The 18,809-nt window shown below is 36.9% G+C and overlaps 3 protein-coding genes and 1 long non-coding RNA gene across 4 annotated transcripts; 3 read left to right on the top strand and 1 right to left on the bottom strand.

The window, feature by feature from the left end:
* Positions 1-3,175: 3,175 nt before the first annotated feature.
* Positions 3,176-9,442, top strand: LOC113713391 (beta-galactosidase 3-like). Its single transcript, XM_072069105.1, has 19 exons — positions 3,176-3,840; positions 3,964-4,059; positions 4,168-4,280; positions 4,479-4,545; positions 4,789-4,881; positions 5,044-5,187; positions 5,264-5,352; positions 5,465-5,570; positions 5,706-5,793; positions 6,007-6,125; positions 6,227-6,391; positions 6,592-6,770; positions 7,077-7,186; positions 7,277-7,386; positions 7,589-7,699; positions 7,772-7,885; positions 7,968-8,170; positions 8,288-8,624; positions 8,734-9,442. Exons 1-19 carry the CDS (start codon positions 3,667-3,669, stop codon positions 8,878-8,880), a joined length of 2,565 nt encoding a protein of 854 aa, XP_071925206.1. The 5' UTR covers positions 3,176-3,666; the 3' UTR covers positions 8,881-9,442.
* Positions 9,443-9,791: 349 nt separating this feature from the next.
* On the bottom strand, positions 9,792-11,877 carry LOC113715093 (thioredoxin H-type-like). The gene is made up of 3 exons (XM_072069106.1): positions 11,646-11,877; positions 10,300-10,422; positions 9,792-10,161 (listed from the first exon to the last, which is right to left on the bottom strand). Exons 1-3 carry the CDS (start codon positions 11,733-11,735, stop codon positions 9,970-9,972), a joined length of 405 nt encoding a protein of 134 aa, XP_071925207.1. The 5' UTR covers positions 11,736-11,877; the 3' UTR covers positions 9,792-9,969.
* Positions 11,878-15,935: 4,058 nt separating this feature from the next.
* LOC113714575 (uncharacterized) lies at positions 15,936-17,058 on the top strand. The gene has a single exon (XM_027238484.2). It carries the CDS (start codon positions 16,145-16,147, stop codon positions 17,009-17,011), a length of 867 nt encoding a protein of 288 aa, XP_027094285.2. The 5' UTR covers positions 15,936-16,144; the 3' UTR covers positions 17,012-17,058.
* A 1,259-nt stretch (positions 17,059-18,317) lies between these two features.
* LOC140016322 (uncharacterized) lies at positions 18,318-18,805 on the top strand. Its single transcript, XR_011822719.1, has 2 exons — positions 18,318-18,452; positions 18,561-18,805. It is a non-coding gene; the product is annotated as an uncharacterized lncRNA (long non-coding RNA).
* Positions 18,806-18,809: the final 4 nt, after the last annotated feature.

Here is an 18,809-nt window from a genome sequence, read left to right as displayed (position 1 = left end):
CTGTTGGGCTGACTGTCCAACGTTTCTGGAGAAAACCAGTAAGAACTACGAACAGGTCAATGGAGTCCCGAACCTTTTGGGCCCAAAAGCGGCCCGTTTAAATTAAATTCCTTCGGGCTTAACCATTTTTGCGTGGTCCAGCATTTTATTAATAGCAATCTCCGTAAATTATCGCATTGGCTCAAACGGAGCCAGGGTTATTCATTTGGGATTGAACTAAACTTTGTTCCAATTTTTTTTTTTTTAAATGAGTGAAATGTCTCGAACTCGAACCTCTCACTGACACACTTTATAGCGCACTCTATATATCTCCGTATCATCCAACCCAATATTCCATTTTTAAGTGTTATTGCGTGATTACCAATTCACCACCACTTAGTTGCTTCCTCTTGTTAGAAGAACTAAATCATACAGTCGACAGATTACAAATTAAGTCAGAATTTTGTCAAAACAGTGGAAAACGTTGAAACATAACATTGGTAGTCCCTTGTGCACTACACAAAGATGTTAAAATGGTTGGCAAACTGAACGTCACCTGGAGCTTCACATACATTTTTTGAACAAAGAAGATAACAGAAAATTATTTAGATTATTACGTTGAAACCAGATTTTGTAACCATCAACAATCAATCACATTTATAAGTGTGTTTGGATAGCAAATTTTTTTCAAATAATATTTCGCTTGCATCATAAACACATTTTCTAATCCAACTTTTCTTATTTTTTTTTTCTGAAGTCACCTTTTGATATTTTCAATCATGTTTTTATCTCACATACATCCTATCATAAAAGGTATTATAATAATTATTTTAAATAATATTTCAAATAATATTCTATTCAAACACATTAACCGTCCTATTTGCTGTTGAATTCAGAGTTTGAATTCAGAATCAATAACATTACTTGAATTGTTAGGTTGAACCAAGATCTTTAGGCTCAAAGCGTCTGTCACTAGTGAATCCGGCACCATCGATGAAGGAAAATTGCGGCCAGTTTCGTTGTGCAGGAATACGTATTGAGGCAATCGAGAGAATAAAGTAGGCATTAGAACTTGTGAATAAACTGACGTAGACGAAACGAAATGGCGAGAGGGACAAACGGCGGATGTACGGTGCCTACTTGCTTAGAAGTTAGGGGCTTGGAATTGGTTGCCGCTCCCCGCAACCATTAAGATAAGTAATGCATGCATGCGTAGTAAAATGAAATTAAACTTCTTTTACAGTCAAGACTTTTTTTTTTTTTTAAATCATCAAATCATTATAAGCTGTATCTGGCATTTTAATTACTTAATTTCTTCTATTCCCATTATAAAATTCTTGCACAGCAAAACATTTGAAAAAAAAAAAAAAAAAAAGAGCTCACAACGTCATTCATTACGAATATGCACGTCTGAAGCTCGTAACTCGCATGTGTTCGGAGATCACAATAATGTCTATCCATCTACTCTTTGTTAGCTTCAAATATATATATATATATATATATACGTACATATGTATATGTATATGTATAAGTATAAGGTACCCTGCAGATCCAAAAAACGCCTGGGGTCGGTGGGAGTGCCGGGAGCACGTGCCAGTGAAGGAGAAAAACATTTCTTGAAACACCCAATTTAGATTTTTCTTTTTTTTTTTTTTTCTCAAACAAAAATGGTGAATAAGCTACTGACATATTCAGACACGGCTCCATGGGACCATGTCTAATGGAGTATCTGATTATGACCAATCTCTGTTTAGTTTCTCCAAATGGCAAAGGGAAGCGTGTAAAGTCAAATCCAGACTTAATTATAGAGAGGACGAGATTCAGATGAACGATTAATACTGGTGTGTTTGGATAGTCAAATAATGATTAAAAATTACTTGTTTACATCACAAATATAATTTTTAATAAAATTTTTTATTTTTTTATCTTACATACATCACATCACAAAAAGTATTACGGTAATTATTTCAATTAATATTCCAAATAATCTCCTATCCAAACACGCTTGAGCAGGCAACCATGGAACGGAAGTTTACCTAGAAAGAGGTAACGAGGTTTATTAATTGATCGTCAAGTTGATTCAAAAACAACAAGATCGAGATCCAATTTTTGCTCTAAAACAGCAGTCCAATGTCCGGTGATTCACACTAATCGAGCATAGGCCCGTTGTCTTAGGATTAGGCCTATTAATTATGTTCCTGAAAACTATCTTCCTTCGCCCAAAAAAAAAGCCCAAAAATCTCAAACCTTTTTCTTTTAGCACAAAAATCTAAAAGGTAGCAAAATTCTTTTTCTAATTTCTCTTGCTAGTTTGTGTGCATGGTATCCTAATCCTAGTTTACTTTCTTGTTGCTCTATATAGCCTTCTTTTTTTTTTTTCCCCTTTAAGTGAGCAGTGTTAAATTTAGAATCTTTCACTTACAATCATTTTCACTTTACCACCCCAATCTAATCCTCGCAAAAAGAAAAAGAGTGAGCAAAAGGAAGATCTTACTTAGTAAGTGAGTGATATTATTGATCTATATTATTAGAGGTTCAAGCATTACTCTATTATACATATAGTTATTAGTTAAATGAGCAAAAAATGTTCCACTTCTACATTAGGTATTCTTAAATGCCTGTAAGTTACAAGTGACCATCTTATCAATTAAATAAAAATTTCTAGTTGAAACACTAAAATATACAACAATTGCAAATTTTGTCAAAGAAGTAGTTTGTTTCTTTTGTCTGCCTTAATATGCAGTATGGCCTTACTTAAACAAGTAATAATCCAAGTTTTTATCAACAATGCCCAAAGAATGCTTCCAACCAAGATCGCATTTTAAGAATGTGATCATTCATGTAATAAAAAATCAGGGTTGTAGACAAGTACAGTAGATTACTGCTTTTGAAAGCATGAGGACGGCAACTTTCCACCTTGCATTGTAAATGCTGCTTTTCGTGATATGAATGTACAGAAAGTTTCTTTTTCCTTCAAAAAAAAAAAAGAAAGCTTGAGGAGTGGCCCTCAAATTTTGGTTTTTTTTTTTTTTTTTAAGCTTTCAGTCCACAACATAAATGTCCCACAAGGATAAAAGTTAGCGCGGAGTTCAAAGCAATAACACCATGGTGAATCATAAGGACGGGATTTCTGACTTTCTTCCAATTCAAATCCTCCTCTTCTCATTCTTTACTAGGATTCAAACACTTGAATTGATAATATTTTAAGCTCAAGATTCATAATCCCCAATTAAATATTTGATTTCCAGCCCGTGTTTCTGTTTATGACGAAACAACCCCTGGCATTTAAGCAAGTTTTACTGCATCATTATCTATGCATACTGCTAATTCAAACCACAATCTTTTTTTTTTTTTTTCAGCCACTGATCTAAACTCAAAATGATTGTTGAATTGCTGACGTACTAGTAATTCGTACTGTAATTATGAATAAGGAAAAAATGAGGATGAAGAATTCAAGTTATATACTCCTACAGGAGTAAAAGAAGTGGTACTCGCTGTTAATAGTTGGACACTCTGGCTTCTGAAGAGTGGCATTGATATTTGATACGGGTAGATCACAAGTGTTCTCCTGGACTTCCACAGTTTCTTCTTCCACCCTCTCTCTCTTTCAAACTTCCCTCCTTATATGTATGAGTTTTTAGAAGACAAACAAGCAACAAGGATAGACTTCTTGAGAGCAAAGTTACAATGGAAACCGACTCAGTTTCCAAATTGGTCATTTTCTTCTTCAGCATTGCGTTGTTAATGGGCGCTCAGCTAATCCAGTGCAGTGTCACTTATGATAAGAGGGCAATTATCATCAATGGGCATAGGAGAATTCTTCTCTCTGGCTCGATACATTATCCAAGAAGTACCCCTGATGTACTTTCCATACTATTCTTGATTTTTTATTTGTGGATGCTGTGTTAAAGTTTGTCGCTTTCTTGTGATTTTAAATGGACAATGTTAATCTTTGTGAAGTATGATGATATGGGTTGTTTGCAGATGTGGGAAGATCTTGTAATCAAGGCTAAAAATGCTGGCTTGGATGTTATTGACACCTATGTTTTCTGGAATATCCATGAGCCTACCCAGGGAAATGTGAGTCTCCTAGATCTCCTTTTGCACTTCTATTCTTTTGCATTTTTGGACAAGAGTCGAGGACCTTTCTAATGCTTTAACAATTTTTTGCCTTTGAATCTTATTTAGTATAATTTTGAGGGAAGATATGATCTTGTACGCTTTCTAAAGACGGTGCAAAAAGTTGGACTCTATGTTCATTTACGCATTGGACCTTATGTTTGTGCAGAGTGGAACTTTGGGTAATTGATGAGCCCTTTATCTTTCCATTCTATCCTTTTTTTCGAAAACCTTGATTTTGTTGATGCTTCTTGCTTCATTATAATTAACTATTTTTTTTTCATGTTAAAGCTTCATTTTAGTGTTTTTTGTCCAATATTTTCTTCTTGAAACTAATTGAACTTCATGAGCTCCTGACTTTTCTGATGCTCTTAATTCAGAGGATTTCCTGTTTGGTTGAAATATGTTCCTGGAATCAGCTTCAGAACAGATAATGAGCCCTTCAAGGTTTTATCAGCTAAACCATTCTTTATTTTTTATCTCCACTCTATAAAGCTTCATGACAATTTGATGTTTACTAATTTTTTAATTCCACGTAACTGAGAAATTTTATAATATATCGGTGTTTTTCTGCACTTAAATGGGAAGGTGATTCTAATTAGAACCTGTGAATGGAAAATGACAGGAAAGTTATCAACTACTAAATTATGGGTACTCATTGACACTCACTTTGTTTTTCTTGGGGTAAAGGTGGCAATGCAGAAGTTCAGCCAGAATATTGTTGGGATGATGAAGAGTGAGGGCCTGTTTGAATCTCAGGGCGGTCCCATAATCCTATCTCAGGTAAATATCATGTAGGTCATGTGACATGATGTCCGAATGTTCTATTCATGTGTGGAGTCTGTACTTGGCAAATGCAAAAGCTGGAGAAGAAAATGGTCAGATATCATTTACAGCATTCAGGCTCATAGCATTGCTTTTCTACTTTGACTCTCATTTGTATAGATTGAGAACGAGTATGGAACAACAGAAAAAAGACTTGGAGCAGCTGGTTCGGCATACTTAAAGTGGGCTGCAGGAATGGCGATTGGATTAGATACTGGGGTTCCATGGGTCATGTGCAAACAAGATGATGCGCCTGATCCAATTGTAAGTACTGCTTCAAGTGCACAGATGCTATAGGCCACCGTTTCTTCCTTTTTAACTCACTTTTATCCATGCACAGATAAATGCATGCAATGGTTTTTATTGCGACACATTTTTGCCCAATAAACCATATAAGCCCACAATGTGGACTGAGGCTTGGAGTGGCTGGTAATTGTTACTTAAGGAATCAGATCCATTGTAATTTGTTCATGATAAAAAGTATGTCCTGTTGTTCAGTTCATTGATTTATGGTTTCTTCTTTTTTCTCTAATTGAGAAAGGTTCACGCAATTTGGTGGGACAATAAGTCACCGCCCAGTCCAGGATCTGGCATTTGCAGTTGTTCGTTTCATACAAAGGGGTGGCTCATTTGTTAACTATTACATGGTAAGCGATTTTATCATGGATAAACTTGAATATATTTCGAATCTTACAAAGTTTACAGCTTGACTAATAAGCTTATGTAGCGTTTTAAGGTTCTTCTATCAATCCAAATTAAGTCATTCACCCTTTTTGTGACAGTTCCACGGAGGGACAAACTATGGGCGCACTGCTGCTGGTCTTTTCGTTACAACCAGTTATGACTATGATGCTCCAATTGATGAATATGGTAAGTGGCAAATCTAATGCAATATTGTTATATAAGAAATTCAAACTTATGCAGGATGCATATTTTTAACAAGAAATACTTGACCCACCAAAAATGTCAAGGACGATGAATGATTAGCAGTAATTTTGTATCTTTTTTTCGTATCTCTATTACTTTTGAAGATATTATCTATGGTATTTGTCTTTTTAGTTGAACCTTTAAGCAACTCTTCAGGTCTGCTAAGGCAACCCAAGTATGGCCACTTGAAGGAGCTTCATACGGCTATTAAAATGTGTGAACCAGCTCTGGTTTCTTCAGATCCTGCTATTACTACTTTGGGAAGCTCTCAAGAGGTCATCCCTTAAATGTACCTTTTATTTCTCATTTAAATAGTAATATGCAAAATATGTTAACTTAGATCTTATTATTGTTTTTCTCTAACTTGTTCTTTCAGGCCCATGTATACTCTTCTGCCAAGGGAGGCTGTGCTGCCTTTCTCTCAAACTATGACAGCAATTCTGCTGTGAGGGTGACATTCAACAATATGCACTACAATCTTCCTCCTTGGTCCATCAGCATCCTTCCTGACTGCAAAAACGTTATCTTTAACACTGCAAAAGTGAGTGGAGTTTACTTTAAAATCAGCCTAAAGCAATCATCAAATTAACATATGTACCAAAATGTGTTTGGTTTAAAGTTCTGTCCATCTAAACCCACCAGAGAAGACATAATCAAACTAATTACTTTCTGACTCCCCTTTTTGAGCTGGCTGAATGGTGCTTTAGTTTTACTAAAATAGATCAATTTATGGCCATGAAGGTTGCAACTCAAACTTCACATATACAAATGTCACCAACGAACACTCAACCACACTCCTGGGAGACCTATGGTGAAGACATATCTTCTCTGGAAGACGGTTCAACTTTGACAGCTGTTGGACTTCTGGAGCAGCTGAATATCACAAGAGATAACACTGATTATTTGTGGTACATGACCAGGTAAATATAATCTTGATCACCTTTAAAACTACCTCCCCAAACTTTAATTCTCCATCTCATATGCTGCTTCGTGATTTCAACTATTAAGCAAAACTTCGGGAAGTACTCCTTGTATGGAATTACAATTTCATTGATATGAAAAGAGGATGGTAAAAACATGATAGTTGCTAATGCATGTTCATCATTAAGTACAAGTGTAGTCTTTCAAGACATTTTTGAGGTTTTCAAGTCATTATGAATGGTAATCTTTTGGATCCCCATCTCCAATGGGTCCAACTTAATAATACTTTTCTTCTTGCAATCCAGCATTGACATCAGTCCATCAGAGTCATTTTTTCGGGGACGACAAAACCCAACTCTCTTTGTGCAGTCAAGAGGTCATGCAGTACATGTCTTTATAAATGGGAAGCTATCAGGTAATATGTCCAGGTTACTCTTAACCAGGACTCATGTTCTTTAACAGTAGATCTTAGCTGAAACCTTCTGCACTTCACTCCATTATACAGGATCAGCTTACGGTACACATCAGAGTATTAGTGTTAGATTCAATGGACCTGTAAACCTTCTAGCTGGAACGAATAGGATTGCCCTGCTGAGTATAGCTGTCGGACTACCAGTAAGTAGTTTCTCAATCAGTTTGCTTCATATTGTAACTTGGTCTAAGACTTATCAAGAAGTCATGATTGACTAATTGAGCTCCATGGTCCTGGTGTTCTTCAAAACCAAAGGAAAGTCAATAGAACTCAACTTCTCTGCTTTCATAAACAAGTAGACTTATCTATGATAAATAATGATGGCATTGTTGCATTACTTTGAAGAACAACGGCATACATTTTGAGAATTGGAACATAGGAATTCTGGGGCCAGTGGTGCTGCATGGTCTTGACCAAGGTCACAAAGAATTATCGTGGCAAAAATGGACCTACAAGGTAATTGCGACAGAGTAGGTCGTTTTTGTATATTCTTGTCAATGTGTCCTAAAATCCCTTTATCTTACATAGGTTGGCTTGAAAGGAGAGTTAATGAATTTAGTCTCTCCAAATGGGGTCTCCTCTGTTGAATGGATACCTGGGTCATTGGTGGTCAATGGTCAGCAGCCTCTAAAATGGTACAAGGTAAAATATTAATAAATCACAGACTATGAAATGTTCAATAGGTGCTGACTGGAGGAACTTGAAGCTCATCTGACACTTGCAGGCTTACTTTGATGCTCCAATGGGGAATGAGCCCTTGGCCTTGGACATGAAAAGCATGGGTAAGGGTCAAGTATGGATCAATGGGCAAAGTATTGGAAGATATTGGATAACTAATGCAAATGGTAACTGTGGCACTTGCCAATATTCTGGAACATTCCGAGTTTCAAAATGTCAACTGGGCTGCGGTCAACCAACACAGCATTGGTAATATTCTGTCATTCCTATCCTTTTATCTTTAGGTACTCCTTGAAAATAAGGTTAGTTTAACTTCAGAATAGGATGTAGTAAATGTTTCTCTTCACCTTTGAACTTGTCTATCAGGTACCATGTGCCCAGGTCCTGGTTGAAGCCATCCCAGAATTTGCTGGTGCTTTTTGAAGAAATAGGTGGAGATGCATCAAAAATATCTCTAGTGAAGAGAGCAACTACAAGTGTTTGTGCTAGTGCGCAAGAGCACCGCCCCACCATAGTAAATTGGCATATTGACAGCAATGGAGAGAGTGAAATGCTTCGCCAGGCCAAAATTCACCTGGAGTGTGCAGCAGGACAGACTATTTCAGGCATCAAGTTTGCAAGTTTCGGGACTCCTTCAGGAACATGTGGTGCCTATCAGCTAGGAACTTGCCATGCAAAAAATTCGCATGCAGTTATAGAAAAGGCACTCATACAAGACTCCTCTTTTTCACTATATGTTTAACATATTCTCACATACTTCAAACCAAATTTGCCAGTGAGATATTTATACTGATGTAGTTGCAATCTTGCAGATGTGCCTTGGGCAAGAAAATTGCAGGGCCACGGTCTCTGACAATTTCTTTGGGTCTGATCCGTGCCCAAATCAGTTGAAGAGATTATCTGTTGAAGCAATTTGTTCAACCTCAGTTTCCAAATTTTCAGATTCCATTATGGGGTGAGTGGTGGTAGAATGTAAAGAATATGGATAGCAGTATAATGAAGATTATTCACGTAGAACAGGAACGAAGGGAGGAAAGAAGCAGTGCTGCTGAAGGTGGATAAGGAAGAGTTTTGACTTTCCGGATTGACAAATTGATGACAGTCTTGAACCATGGCCTTCAGTTGCTCCGAAGTTCACTGTATCCCAATTGTCCATAGTTTTGGAGAGTTCATTAATTTTGGAGGGTAGGCAGGAACGAGCGATAACTTGTTCAAATAAGCCATCAGTTCCAAGTGTAACTATTCTCCAGCAGTTTTGAGCCTAGTTGATAGTCGTTTAAGATCTCCTTCCTCAAATTTAAGTCATCTGAAGATTTTCAGTGTTACAACAATATTCCTAGCCTCAAGAAAATGAAGTAATCCAGAAAATGTCGTATACTGATTTTAGTAGCTGATCTGTCCAATTCATCGGGAAACGGTTAAGAGGACCCTTTGTGCCGATAGTTGGCACTTTTTTGTTGTGCAAGGCTGTTATGAGCTTTAATTCTCTTTATTATCTTAGCCAACTTTTTTGTTGTGCAAGGCTGTTATGAGCTTTAATTCTCTTTATTATCTTATGGCCAAGACCAAGGATGATCCCCTTTCCCTCTTCATTTGAGGCGTTTGGTTTGATTGTAATTGAGGCCTTCAAAGGTGAGCTCCATTCATCGTCTGCCCACGGCCATTCCCAGCCAACTATTTACATTTTGTAGCTCGGGGGTTCCAGAATCCAGAGTGAAGGGTGCAAATTACTTGGTAGGGCAATTTTTCTCTAGACTATGTCGGAGAACTATGCATAAGAGTTACCAGTTAGAACACAATGACCTCTCGAGGAAGTTCGCATCAGAGGGACAAAAGCTGATGAGAATAAGGATTAAGGAGAGTAGTTAACTAGATAAACGAGGAATTTGATTATTTATAGAAAAGTAAAATCTAGCAGACACTGGATGAAAACCATGGAAAAGTAAACACACAATCACATCCACTACATCTAGAAATTTATAACATCCTTGCTACGACAATCACTGACGGATAAAGTTCCTTATTAAAAAGTTTGTTTCCATGGTGAATCAAACTGAAACAGAAGCAGTAGTAGCAGTAGCAGCAGCAGCAGGAGTAGCAGTATCAGCAGCAGTAGCATGCTTGGTAATAACTTGCAGAAGTTCATCTTTCTTTGCACCGACAAATTTCTCCACAATGTTTCCATCCCTGAAGAAGATGAACGTCGGCATTGCCTCCACTTCATATTTCTCAGCAACAGTCTGCACATGCAATTAAAAATTCAGCCAAGAAATCCACTAAAGAAAAAGAGAAAAATCGCTAATCCACTCAGTATGCTAAGCTGTTTATATTTAAAAAAATATTAGTACGATAACACGCAATTAGAAAGAGAAATCCACCTTCAGTTCATCCACATCTACTTTGAGAAAGATGACATGGGGAAGCTTCTTGGCAAACTCTGCTAGAATTGGAGCAATGAAACGGCAAGGTCCACACCATGAAGCTGTAAAATCCACCACAACCTATAAAAAGGATCAAGTCATGGTACATATTAGAACCTTGAAGTAGTGCCAGAAGATTAATGCATAAAAGATGCAGTAATCGGTAAAACACATGGAAGACACTCAATATAGCTGATACAACGTAGACTTTTACCAAAGCAAAGCATCAACCAAAAACAGGCATCTATAACAACGGCAAACTGCAGTGTCCTGCTAGCTCGAGAAGAATACAGGTTTAAACTTTTCATGCACACAAAACATGTAGAATTTAGAAGAGTAGTCAAGAACCTCAAGTTAACACAATTGCTTCAGGTTAAAATCATTAAAAGCATCCATAAGAACCAGTCTCATTCCTCCCTCGGGCATGAAAAATTATACTCCATAGGTATGACCGATCCCACCTCTGTTAATTTGCTGTTGTCGTATGAGAAAGTATTCTATCTCCCGGGAACAGACGCATTTTTACTAGATATGAAGGTCAGTAAGTGGAGAACCAAATCAGAGCACAAGAAACACAAGACAAAGGAAAAGACACGTACTACTAAGCTAAGTTAACAGTAATATTTTGGTTAAATCACTTAGCTTTCAAAATTCATTTCATGCTAACAAACAAACCTGGTCTGAAGCATCATAAGCCAGGATTTCGCAAATGATTGGATTTAAGCCAGGATTTTGCAAATCATTAAACTTAAACCACAACTACAGAAGGAAACAACGCAGAGACATCTCTGCATATAGCATACTATGAGCAAGTAACTCGACCCAAAGCCAAAAAACTACTACATCAACTCCACCAACCCCACACCACCCCCTCCCGCAAAGAAAAAAGAAAAAATCTTTGGGGCAAGCTCACATCTTTACACAACAAAATATGCACCTAGCAAAACTTACCATCTTCAAAAATAAAAAACCAAACGAAGAAAAACAACAATCGAGAGAAAGAATCAACAACCAAAATTTAAGGAATTAACACCAAAAGAACAAAAAAAAAAAAGACGATTAGTACAGAATAGAATAACAAACGCTTAATCAGTAATTTTCCAAAATTCCTATTACAGGTATGCATCCAACCAGAGTAAACCTAATACTATAAAAGCACGAAAATTTTGAGGTACGATTACTGAAGTTCGAGAATCCCATCTCTTAAATTCGACCACAGCATCCAAACTATTAAGGGCGACAATTTCCCAAAAAAAAAAGGCATATAATCAAGAAGCCCCTAAGCTTATAGTAATATAGCATACCAGCTTCTTGGATTCAACGCCCTTGGTGAAATGCTCATTCCATTGATCAACGCTGTGGCAACCGATCACTTGTCCCTCTTCTGCTGCCATTGTTTACTCCACTCTTGGAATCACAGAAAACCCACAAAAAGATTTCTACTTGGTCTGTTTTGTCTCTTGCTTTCTTGGAACGCTAATGCTTTTTTCCCAACGCCAAACCGGCCTTCTTATAGAGGGGGAAAACGGGGACGGTTATTCATTTATTATTGTAATATTATCGTGCGAGGAAATATTGCGGAAAATCCTATTAAGTATTGCTGTATTTACTACAAGAGTATGCTAGAAGGAAAAGAAAATGACAATACTTAGTATTGTGTATTGGTGGTAATACACTTATTATGCTGACCTAATTGCTTACTACAATTTGCAAAATAGTACCTTATGACATGTGGTAGGATGTCATCTAATTTTCTTACAACCGACTTAACGTCACATGTAAAGGCAAAAAGGGTCTTCGTATCTCTACATAGAATGAATGATGAGTAGGCTGCTTGTTTGTGGATTATACCTCGGATAGGACTTTTCTACAGGCATGCATCAGCATCAGCATCAGCATCAGCAGCGGGATTAAATGTATGTTATATGTATAAAAAAAAATTGAGAGTCTAAATTTTGATTTTGTAGATATTTTATGCATTCAAATTTGTGTGTATACATATTAACTGTGTTTAAATAGAAGACTATATGATATAATTACTGTAACGGTTCTATTTCCTTTTTTTCTGTGATATTATTTCTATAAAATAAAAAAAATTAAAAAATATATTTACAATACAAGTAAAGTAATATTTTAAATAATTATAATATCCAGACACACCCCTAATTTATCTATTAGTATAGCAAAGATTTTACACATAACCAATTTATTAATTGCTTGTTTGAAAAGCAATGACTAAGGGATGTTCTCATTGTAAGAAAATATGATGACATAATGACGTTTGGTCACATTACAACAAAGAAATGAATTTAAATTTTAAATGTAAATTTCTCTTATGTGACATTTATTTAATTATAATAATGTATAATACACGATCAATAACGATCATCATGCTTAACCAAATTCGATAGGGAGCGTAAACTTGATTAAATCAGAACAATAGTTTAAAGAAGTGACGAGAAAATTCTAGAATCCGAAACTAGGAGGGAAGCAAGTGTAATTATACACTCATTCTTTTTCTTCCCTAAAAAGAAAACAAAAAAGTGAAAAAAGGACGAAAGAAAAAGGCAGACACGTGCATCGTCTTGGTTGGTTTGAGTGGAGTGTGTGGTTTGGAGAGCAGCAAGTGTGAAACATGCGCAGTATCCGGAAATTATCCACATGGAAATTGTCTGGACTGACTCTGGAATCAAGAAAAGCCATTCATTTTTTTTCGCACGGTCGGCAATGGATGACCTTCCCCATTGCATACTCATGATGGCTCATACGTTGCGTACCCAATGATATTGCAAACCCCCGCTGGCCGATGGCTCAGCGGTTATCAGGAGGAACTTATGTCCCTCTTTGGATTGTAAGTAAGGGTTTAAATTTCATTTACAGCGAAAAAAATTTAAAAATAATGTCATAATACTTTTTTGATCTAGTTGGGTTCGTATACCCACTAACTCTCTATTATAGTCTTCTTAAACTCCCCCTCCCCCCTAGATTATGATAGAATAAGTTATATAAATGTATCGTTGCTGACAAAAAAAAAAATGATATCGCAAACCGATATATGAACATCCAAGAAGCAAATACTTTTTTTTTTTTTGTCATTTGTCGCTATTTTTATCTATATCAAACTCTATCCTAATCTATCTAAGGGAAGGCTCAACTGAACCTATGGGTGACAGGTAGAGACTGAATCACCACCGGACCAAACGGGTGTATTACGCACCCGTCTGAATTTTTTAGAAGGGCCACTACGAAAATGTTGGATTATTTTCTTGTAATGCACCGGTTTTGTTCCCAAATTTTACACTTAATCACAAGGCAATGAAGCTGATGATAACAATATTGATTTTCTTTTTTTTTTTTTACAAGAATATTGATTTTAATTACCATGTTTACATTTTTCAAATCCTCAATTTTTTTTTTTTTGGTTTAAAGGAAACTCTGAAAACTTATTGAGAGGAAGGGAAAATAAGAGGGCTAGGAAAAAAATTGAATGACCTCATCAACTGTTTCATTAATATCGTCATTGCCAGTTAAATCAGCGACAGTTTGTCATCTTTGTGGGACACGGACAACTTGTCATCTTCGTCACGACTCACGGGTCTTTGTCACAGGGCCGCGGATAGGGCATGGAAGCCCAGGACTTGGAACAGCCCATTGATGTGAAAGTAGTGGGCTAACTACTGCCACCATATTCGGTTACGGTGAGCCGTCCAACTAAACTAAGTGCCGGAAAAGTATCGGACAGAACTCCTGTCCAAGCCCAGGCTGCTGCAAGCCCGTTAGTCCAAATGGTTAAAGAAGCCTGATAACTTCTTGAGAAGGAATAAACTTTTGACAAAAAATAATAATAATAATGAATAAATAAATAAGAGAAGGAATAAACTCTTGGAAACATACGCGTTTGTATAAATGATTGTTTGGAAAAAAAATTACTATTTTGAATAATGTTGCAGTATTTTTGGAATGTGATTGATACATGTGAAGTAAAAAAAAAGTACTGATTTAATTGAGAAGGTAAAAATTGATTGAAAAATATATTTATAATACAAGTAAAATAATATTTACCAAATAAATAAATAATGCAGCGTTCAATCTATCTTATTCACCTCTTTAGTGAGTCATAGTTATATGCGACGTCTGTGGATCCCCATTCCACATCCCTATCTTATTAGTGGAATTTATGCCACTTTGAAGTTTGCAAAACCATAAATTTACGAGTGAAATCTCCACCAAGCAAGTTTTTGCATTTCTTCCCTGCCCCATGAAATGAAGAGCTGCAAATATCTGAACACAAATCTGCTTAGATTTTTTTTTTGACTTGAGAAGGTTGAGGAAAATGACGGAAATGAACTCTCGAGTCAATGGACAGGCCAAACCTTCCAAACCATTCACTTCTGAATCATGTTCTCTTCCCTCGCAGAAAAAAAAAAAAAAAAAAACTGAATACTCCAAACATTCATTCTCATTAGTGCAGCGTTTTTTCCAGTTCTCCTCTTATGATAAATTATTAATAATAATAAAAAAGAAAATTTTCAAAATGTCCAATTAAAATTGCACGTGCCCCACAAGGTCCGGATAAATATAATTTCCACGTGTAATCTTCTAAACCACAGCCCAGAAATACCCCACCACAACACAAAATCTCAACTCCCTTGTTCGTATTCTCCCCTCGCATTATTATTAGGGATAATTTCAGAAACCTCCCCTCAGGTTTCTTGTAATATCACACCTGAAGTTTTTAAAATCTCACTTACCTTTATTAGATTGACATTTCTTGTAACATTTTAACTCCTTTGGAGAAAATAGAAGAACAATAAAACTTTGTTTCAATACTACCCTTATATTATCCTACTTATATAATTTATAACAACAACAAAAAATAAAACAAGGTTAAATTTTTATAAGGTGTAAATTTCTTGATATAAACTATTTATTTTAGTTGTATTGGAATAAAAGCAAAATTTATACATTGAAAAATTCACACGTATGACGAGATTATTTTAATTTTCAATATAACTTAAACTACACCATGAATTAAAACATAATTTTCCAAAAAATTTCCTGACTTCCTTAATTGTAACTGTGCATGAAATTTTTAAGGTGTTATTTACTCTCTAAAATCCTCCTAAGTGGTTGATCTTGATTAAATTTAATTTATTCATATCCTTTGCTATTCTACCATGACTTCAATGTAAAGAAATATGGACCATTATTAACTAGCAATTTTTTTAATTTACATTTTTTGCTTTTAAAATCTTATTTTGTTTTGATTTTTTGGTTAAATAGTTATTAAGAGCAATGGTAATGTTGTTAATTTATGACATTTGATAGGAATATTTAGTCTTATCAAGTTGATAATGGAGATAAGTGAGATTTTTAAAAATTTAAAGGGAGCTGAGTGATATTAAAACAAACTTCAAGGTAGGTTTCTGAAATTATCCCTTATTATTTTCCCCACCCCATATCTCAGCTCCCACTCAATACCTCAATTCCACCATCATCACCTTTCTGCATTTGATTAGATTAAAGCCACAGTTTTTATGCTCTTCTCATTCCCTTTTTTTCTTTGTTGTCTGAGGCTCTGAACTCTGAGCTCAGTCACTAACTACTCAGTACTGCTACTACTCCTACTATGCCAATCAACAATTTTTCTTCTCCTAATTACTACTCCTACTATTATTCTCGTCGCAATTCTATTTCCATGCCTTCTTCTTTTCTCATTTTCTAACTTTTGTTCCTCTTTTTTACTTCTTTTCTTTTGATAGGAAGAAAAAAAAAGCTTAGCTTGCAACAATATATTTCCAATATGGCTCTGCCTCAAATCTTGCCATCCACTTCTTCTTCAATAATCCCAAGCAAATCCCACTTAAACCCCCCTGCTAATTCCCACTTAAACCATCCCCTTAAACCCTTCGTTTCTTCCCCATCAGCACCACCGCCACTTCACCACCGCCAGTGGCGGCGCAGACCCAATCTCCTCCGCTGCTCTGCCTCCTCATTCTCCGAGAAACATCACACCAACTCCCCCAAATCCGACGACGTTGTCGAGCTCCCGCTCTTCCCTCTCCCTCTCGTCCTCTTTCCCGGTGCAATCCTCCCTCTTCAGATCTTCGAGTTCCGCTACAGGATCATGATGCATACCCTCCTTCAGACTGACCTCCGTTTCGGCGTGATTTACGCCGATGCCGCCACCGGCACCGCCGACGTGGGCTGCGTCGGGGAGGTCGTCAAACACGAGCGTCTCGTCGACGACCGGTTTTTCTTGATCTGTAAAGGCCAAGAAAGGTTCCGGGTAACGAAACTGCTTCGGACTAAACCATATTTGGTCGCCGAGGTGACGTGGCTGGAGGACCGCCCGTCGGCCAATGGGGACGAAGACTTGAACTCCTTAGCTAACGAAGTCGAGACTTACATGAAAGATGTGATACGTTTATCCAACAGGCTGAACGGGAAGCCCGAAAAGGAGGTCCAAGATTTGCGGAGGAATCTGTTTCCGACGCCGTTTTCGTTTTTTGTGGGGTCGACGTTTGAAGGGGCTCCCAGGGAGCAGCAGGCGTTGCTGGAGTTGGAGGACACGGCCACGAGATTGAAGAGGGAGAAGGAGACTTTGAGGAATACTTTGAATTATTTAACCGCGGCTTCTGCGGTAAAGGACGTTTTTCCATCATCTTGAAAATGTCGAACTTTATACGATTATTATGAAGAATTATATGTTATGGATTTTGTAAATGTTGATAGATGGATGCTGAATTACTATAATGGGCAGCTTTCAAATTTTTTTCTTTAGCTAATCAGATTAATGCAATGCAACATAGTAAATGAATATGAGTCGAAACCGTAAGGTGATAGAATAATACTAATAATAATAATAAGCAGAAAAGAACTTGAGAAACTTTATCCTTTTTTCTTCCCCAGAGTGAAGCTGGGATTTTTTCCCCCTGGTAACAACTATCTTGGATTGTTTGCTTGGTTTGTATCTAATCAACATGTCTTTGGAGTGGTACTGAGTCTGTGTGATATGCGATAGCTAGTGGCGTCTTGTAATCATGAATTTCATGAGGAACTGCTGATTGGCAATTTAATTCTTCTTAATATATTGCATGTTTTGAGTAGTCTAGCAGGGGAGCAAGTGAAGAATACAGGAAATAGAGTAACTAGACTTTCAATACATGATGGAAGTGGATGAGATGGTTTGAAGGAATCCTAAAGTTTGTTCTCTGTGCCTATTGTGGGATCTTTTCTTATGATAAGCACAAGTAGTGATTGATGGTAGCTTTTTGTTGATTGTGATGAGTGAGATGATCGAGGAGATAGGAACATTCCAAGGTGATTTTCTAGTATTATTGCTGTTGATTTATGCCAGTATGTTGTGCTAATTTTGTTTAGAAACATTTTACATGCAATTGGTGCAAGTGACGGTGATATGACAAAGGCAGTTGAGCTTTGTTTTACAATTATATTATGCTCTGGCCTGTGTGATTGAGTATTCGAGAAAAAGTTTGCTGTGACCTTTAAGTGTGGAAAATCTAGTTGCTATAAATCTTGGAACTCCTGACTTTTTGAGACTTTTTCTCAAAGCATACGAAGCATTTGCACTCATTTATTTATTTAGGAATTCTGCAGCAGTCAAGCTTGATGTTCCCTTTTTTATTATGCTTCTGATGGTTTCACCTTTTTTTTTTTTCCCTTTTGGAGGCTTTTTATATATGGCTCTATTGCTTAGAACGGTTGTGCCTCAGATTTTCTGTTCTGTAATCTGTAATAACATTGGTCTTTCAACATGCTGAGTCTTCAAACACTCTTTCAAATCGTCTGAGGTTTCTGTTGGAAATGTGGAGAACATTTGTCACAACAGAGCTTCCACACACAGCGTCGTGGAACTAGCAGATGCCATGGTGGAACTTTTCAGCGCAATAGAGCTCCTTCTGTTGCGCACAATGTCGTGGTGGAACCATCTATCATTTTATTGGAGCTAAGCAGATTTCTTGTGCAATAATTTCAAACTGATACTACTACAGTGTGCTCGTCGAAATCATCCTCTGTGAAGGTGTAGGTGGGAATTTTATTTGCAGGTCGTGGTCCTTCATGGTGTTCCCTTGTCGTCCCAGTATTGTGTGCGTCTCTTTTTCCAATAAAGATTCAGGAGATAGATCCATGGAACATTATTATTCTTTTGTCCTGGAGATATCACCATTTCTGACTGGTATTTATTCACTTTGAAGGTTTTCTGGGTGTGCACGTTCCCGTATTGTAGCTCTACAATTTAAACTGCTTAAGAGAGATCCCAAAAGTTACGTAGCATGCACATGGTTTAGCAAACTGGGAGATTTGTTGCGCATAAAAAGGGGCTATGCCAACTCCTCTCCTGACTTAAAGACAGATTGTTCAAAATTGTTTAGCGTGAGGGTTTGTTTATGACGAAGCAACAGCTTCCCGGACAGTAGAACAGATTGGAAGATGCAGAAAAGTTG

The sequence above is a fragment of the Coffea arabica genome, chromosome 10c (genome assembly GCF_036785885.1).
Source record: "Coffea arabica cultivar ET-39 chromosome 10c, Coffea Arabica ET-39 HiFi, whole genome shotgun sequence".
In the NCBI taxonomy this organism is placed as follows: domain Eukaryota; kingdom Viridiplantae; phylum Streptophyta; class Magnoliopsida; order Gentianales; family Rubiaceae; genus Coffea; species Coffea arabica.
This window is presented reverse-complemented; position numbering and strand designations above follow the sequence as displayed.

What these genes read in the sequence shown, in the direction of transcription:
- LOC113713391 (XM_072069105.1), top strand. Translation starts at nt 3,667, where the DNA reads ATGGAAACCGACTCAGTTTCCAAATTGGTCATTTTCTTCTTCAGCATT. An exon ending in GTCCCATAATCCTATCTCAG is followed by an intron (nt 4,882 to 5,043) that starts GTAAATATCATG and finishes TCATTTGTATAG; the next exon opens with ATTGAGAACGAGTATGGAAC. An exon ending in CGCATGCAGTTATAGAAAAG is followed by an intron (nt 8,625 to 8,733) that starts GCACTCATACAA and finishes GCAATCTTGCAG; the next exon opens with ATGTGCCTTGGGCAAGAAAA.
- LOC113715093 (XM_072069106.1), bottom strand. Translation starts at nt 11,735, where the DNA reads ATGGCAGCAGAAGAGGGACAAGTGATCGGTTGCCACAGCGTTGATCAA. An exon ending in GCGTTGAATCCAAGAAGCTG is followed by an intron (nt 10,423 to 11,645) that starts GTATGCTATATT and finishes TCCTTTTTATAG; the next exon opens with GTTGTGGTGGATTTTACAGC. An exon ending in TAGATGTGGATGAACTGAAG is followed by an intron (nt 10,162 to 10,299) that starts GTGGATTTCTCT and finishes TTGCATGTGCAG; the next exon opens with ACTGTTGCTGAGAAATATGA.
- LOC113714575 (XM_027238484.2), top strand. Translation starts at nt 16,145, where the DNA reads ATGGCTCTGCCTCAAATCTTGCCATCCACTTCTTCTTCAATAATCCCA.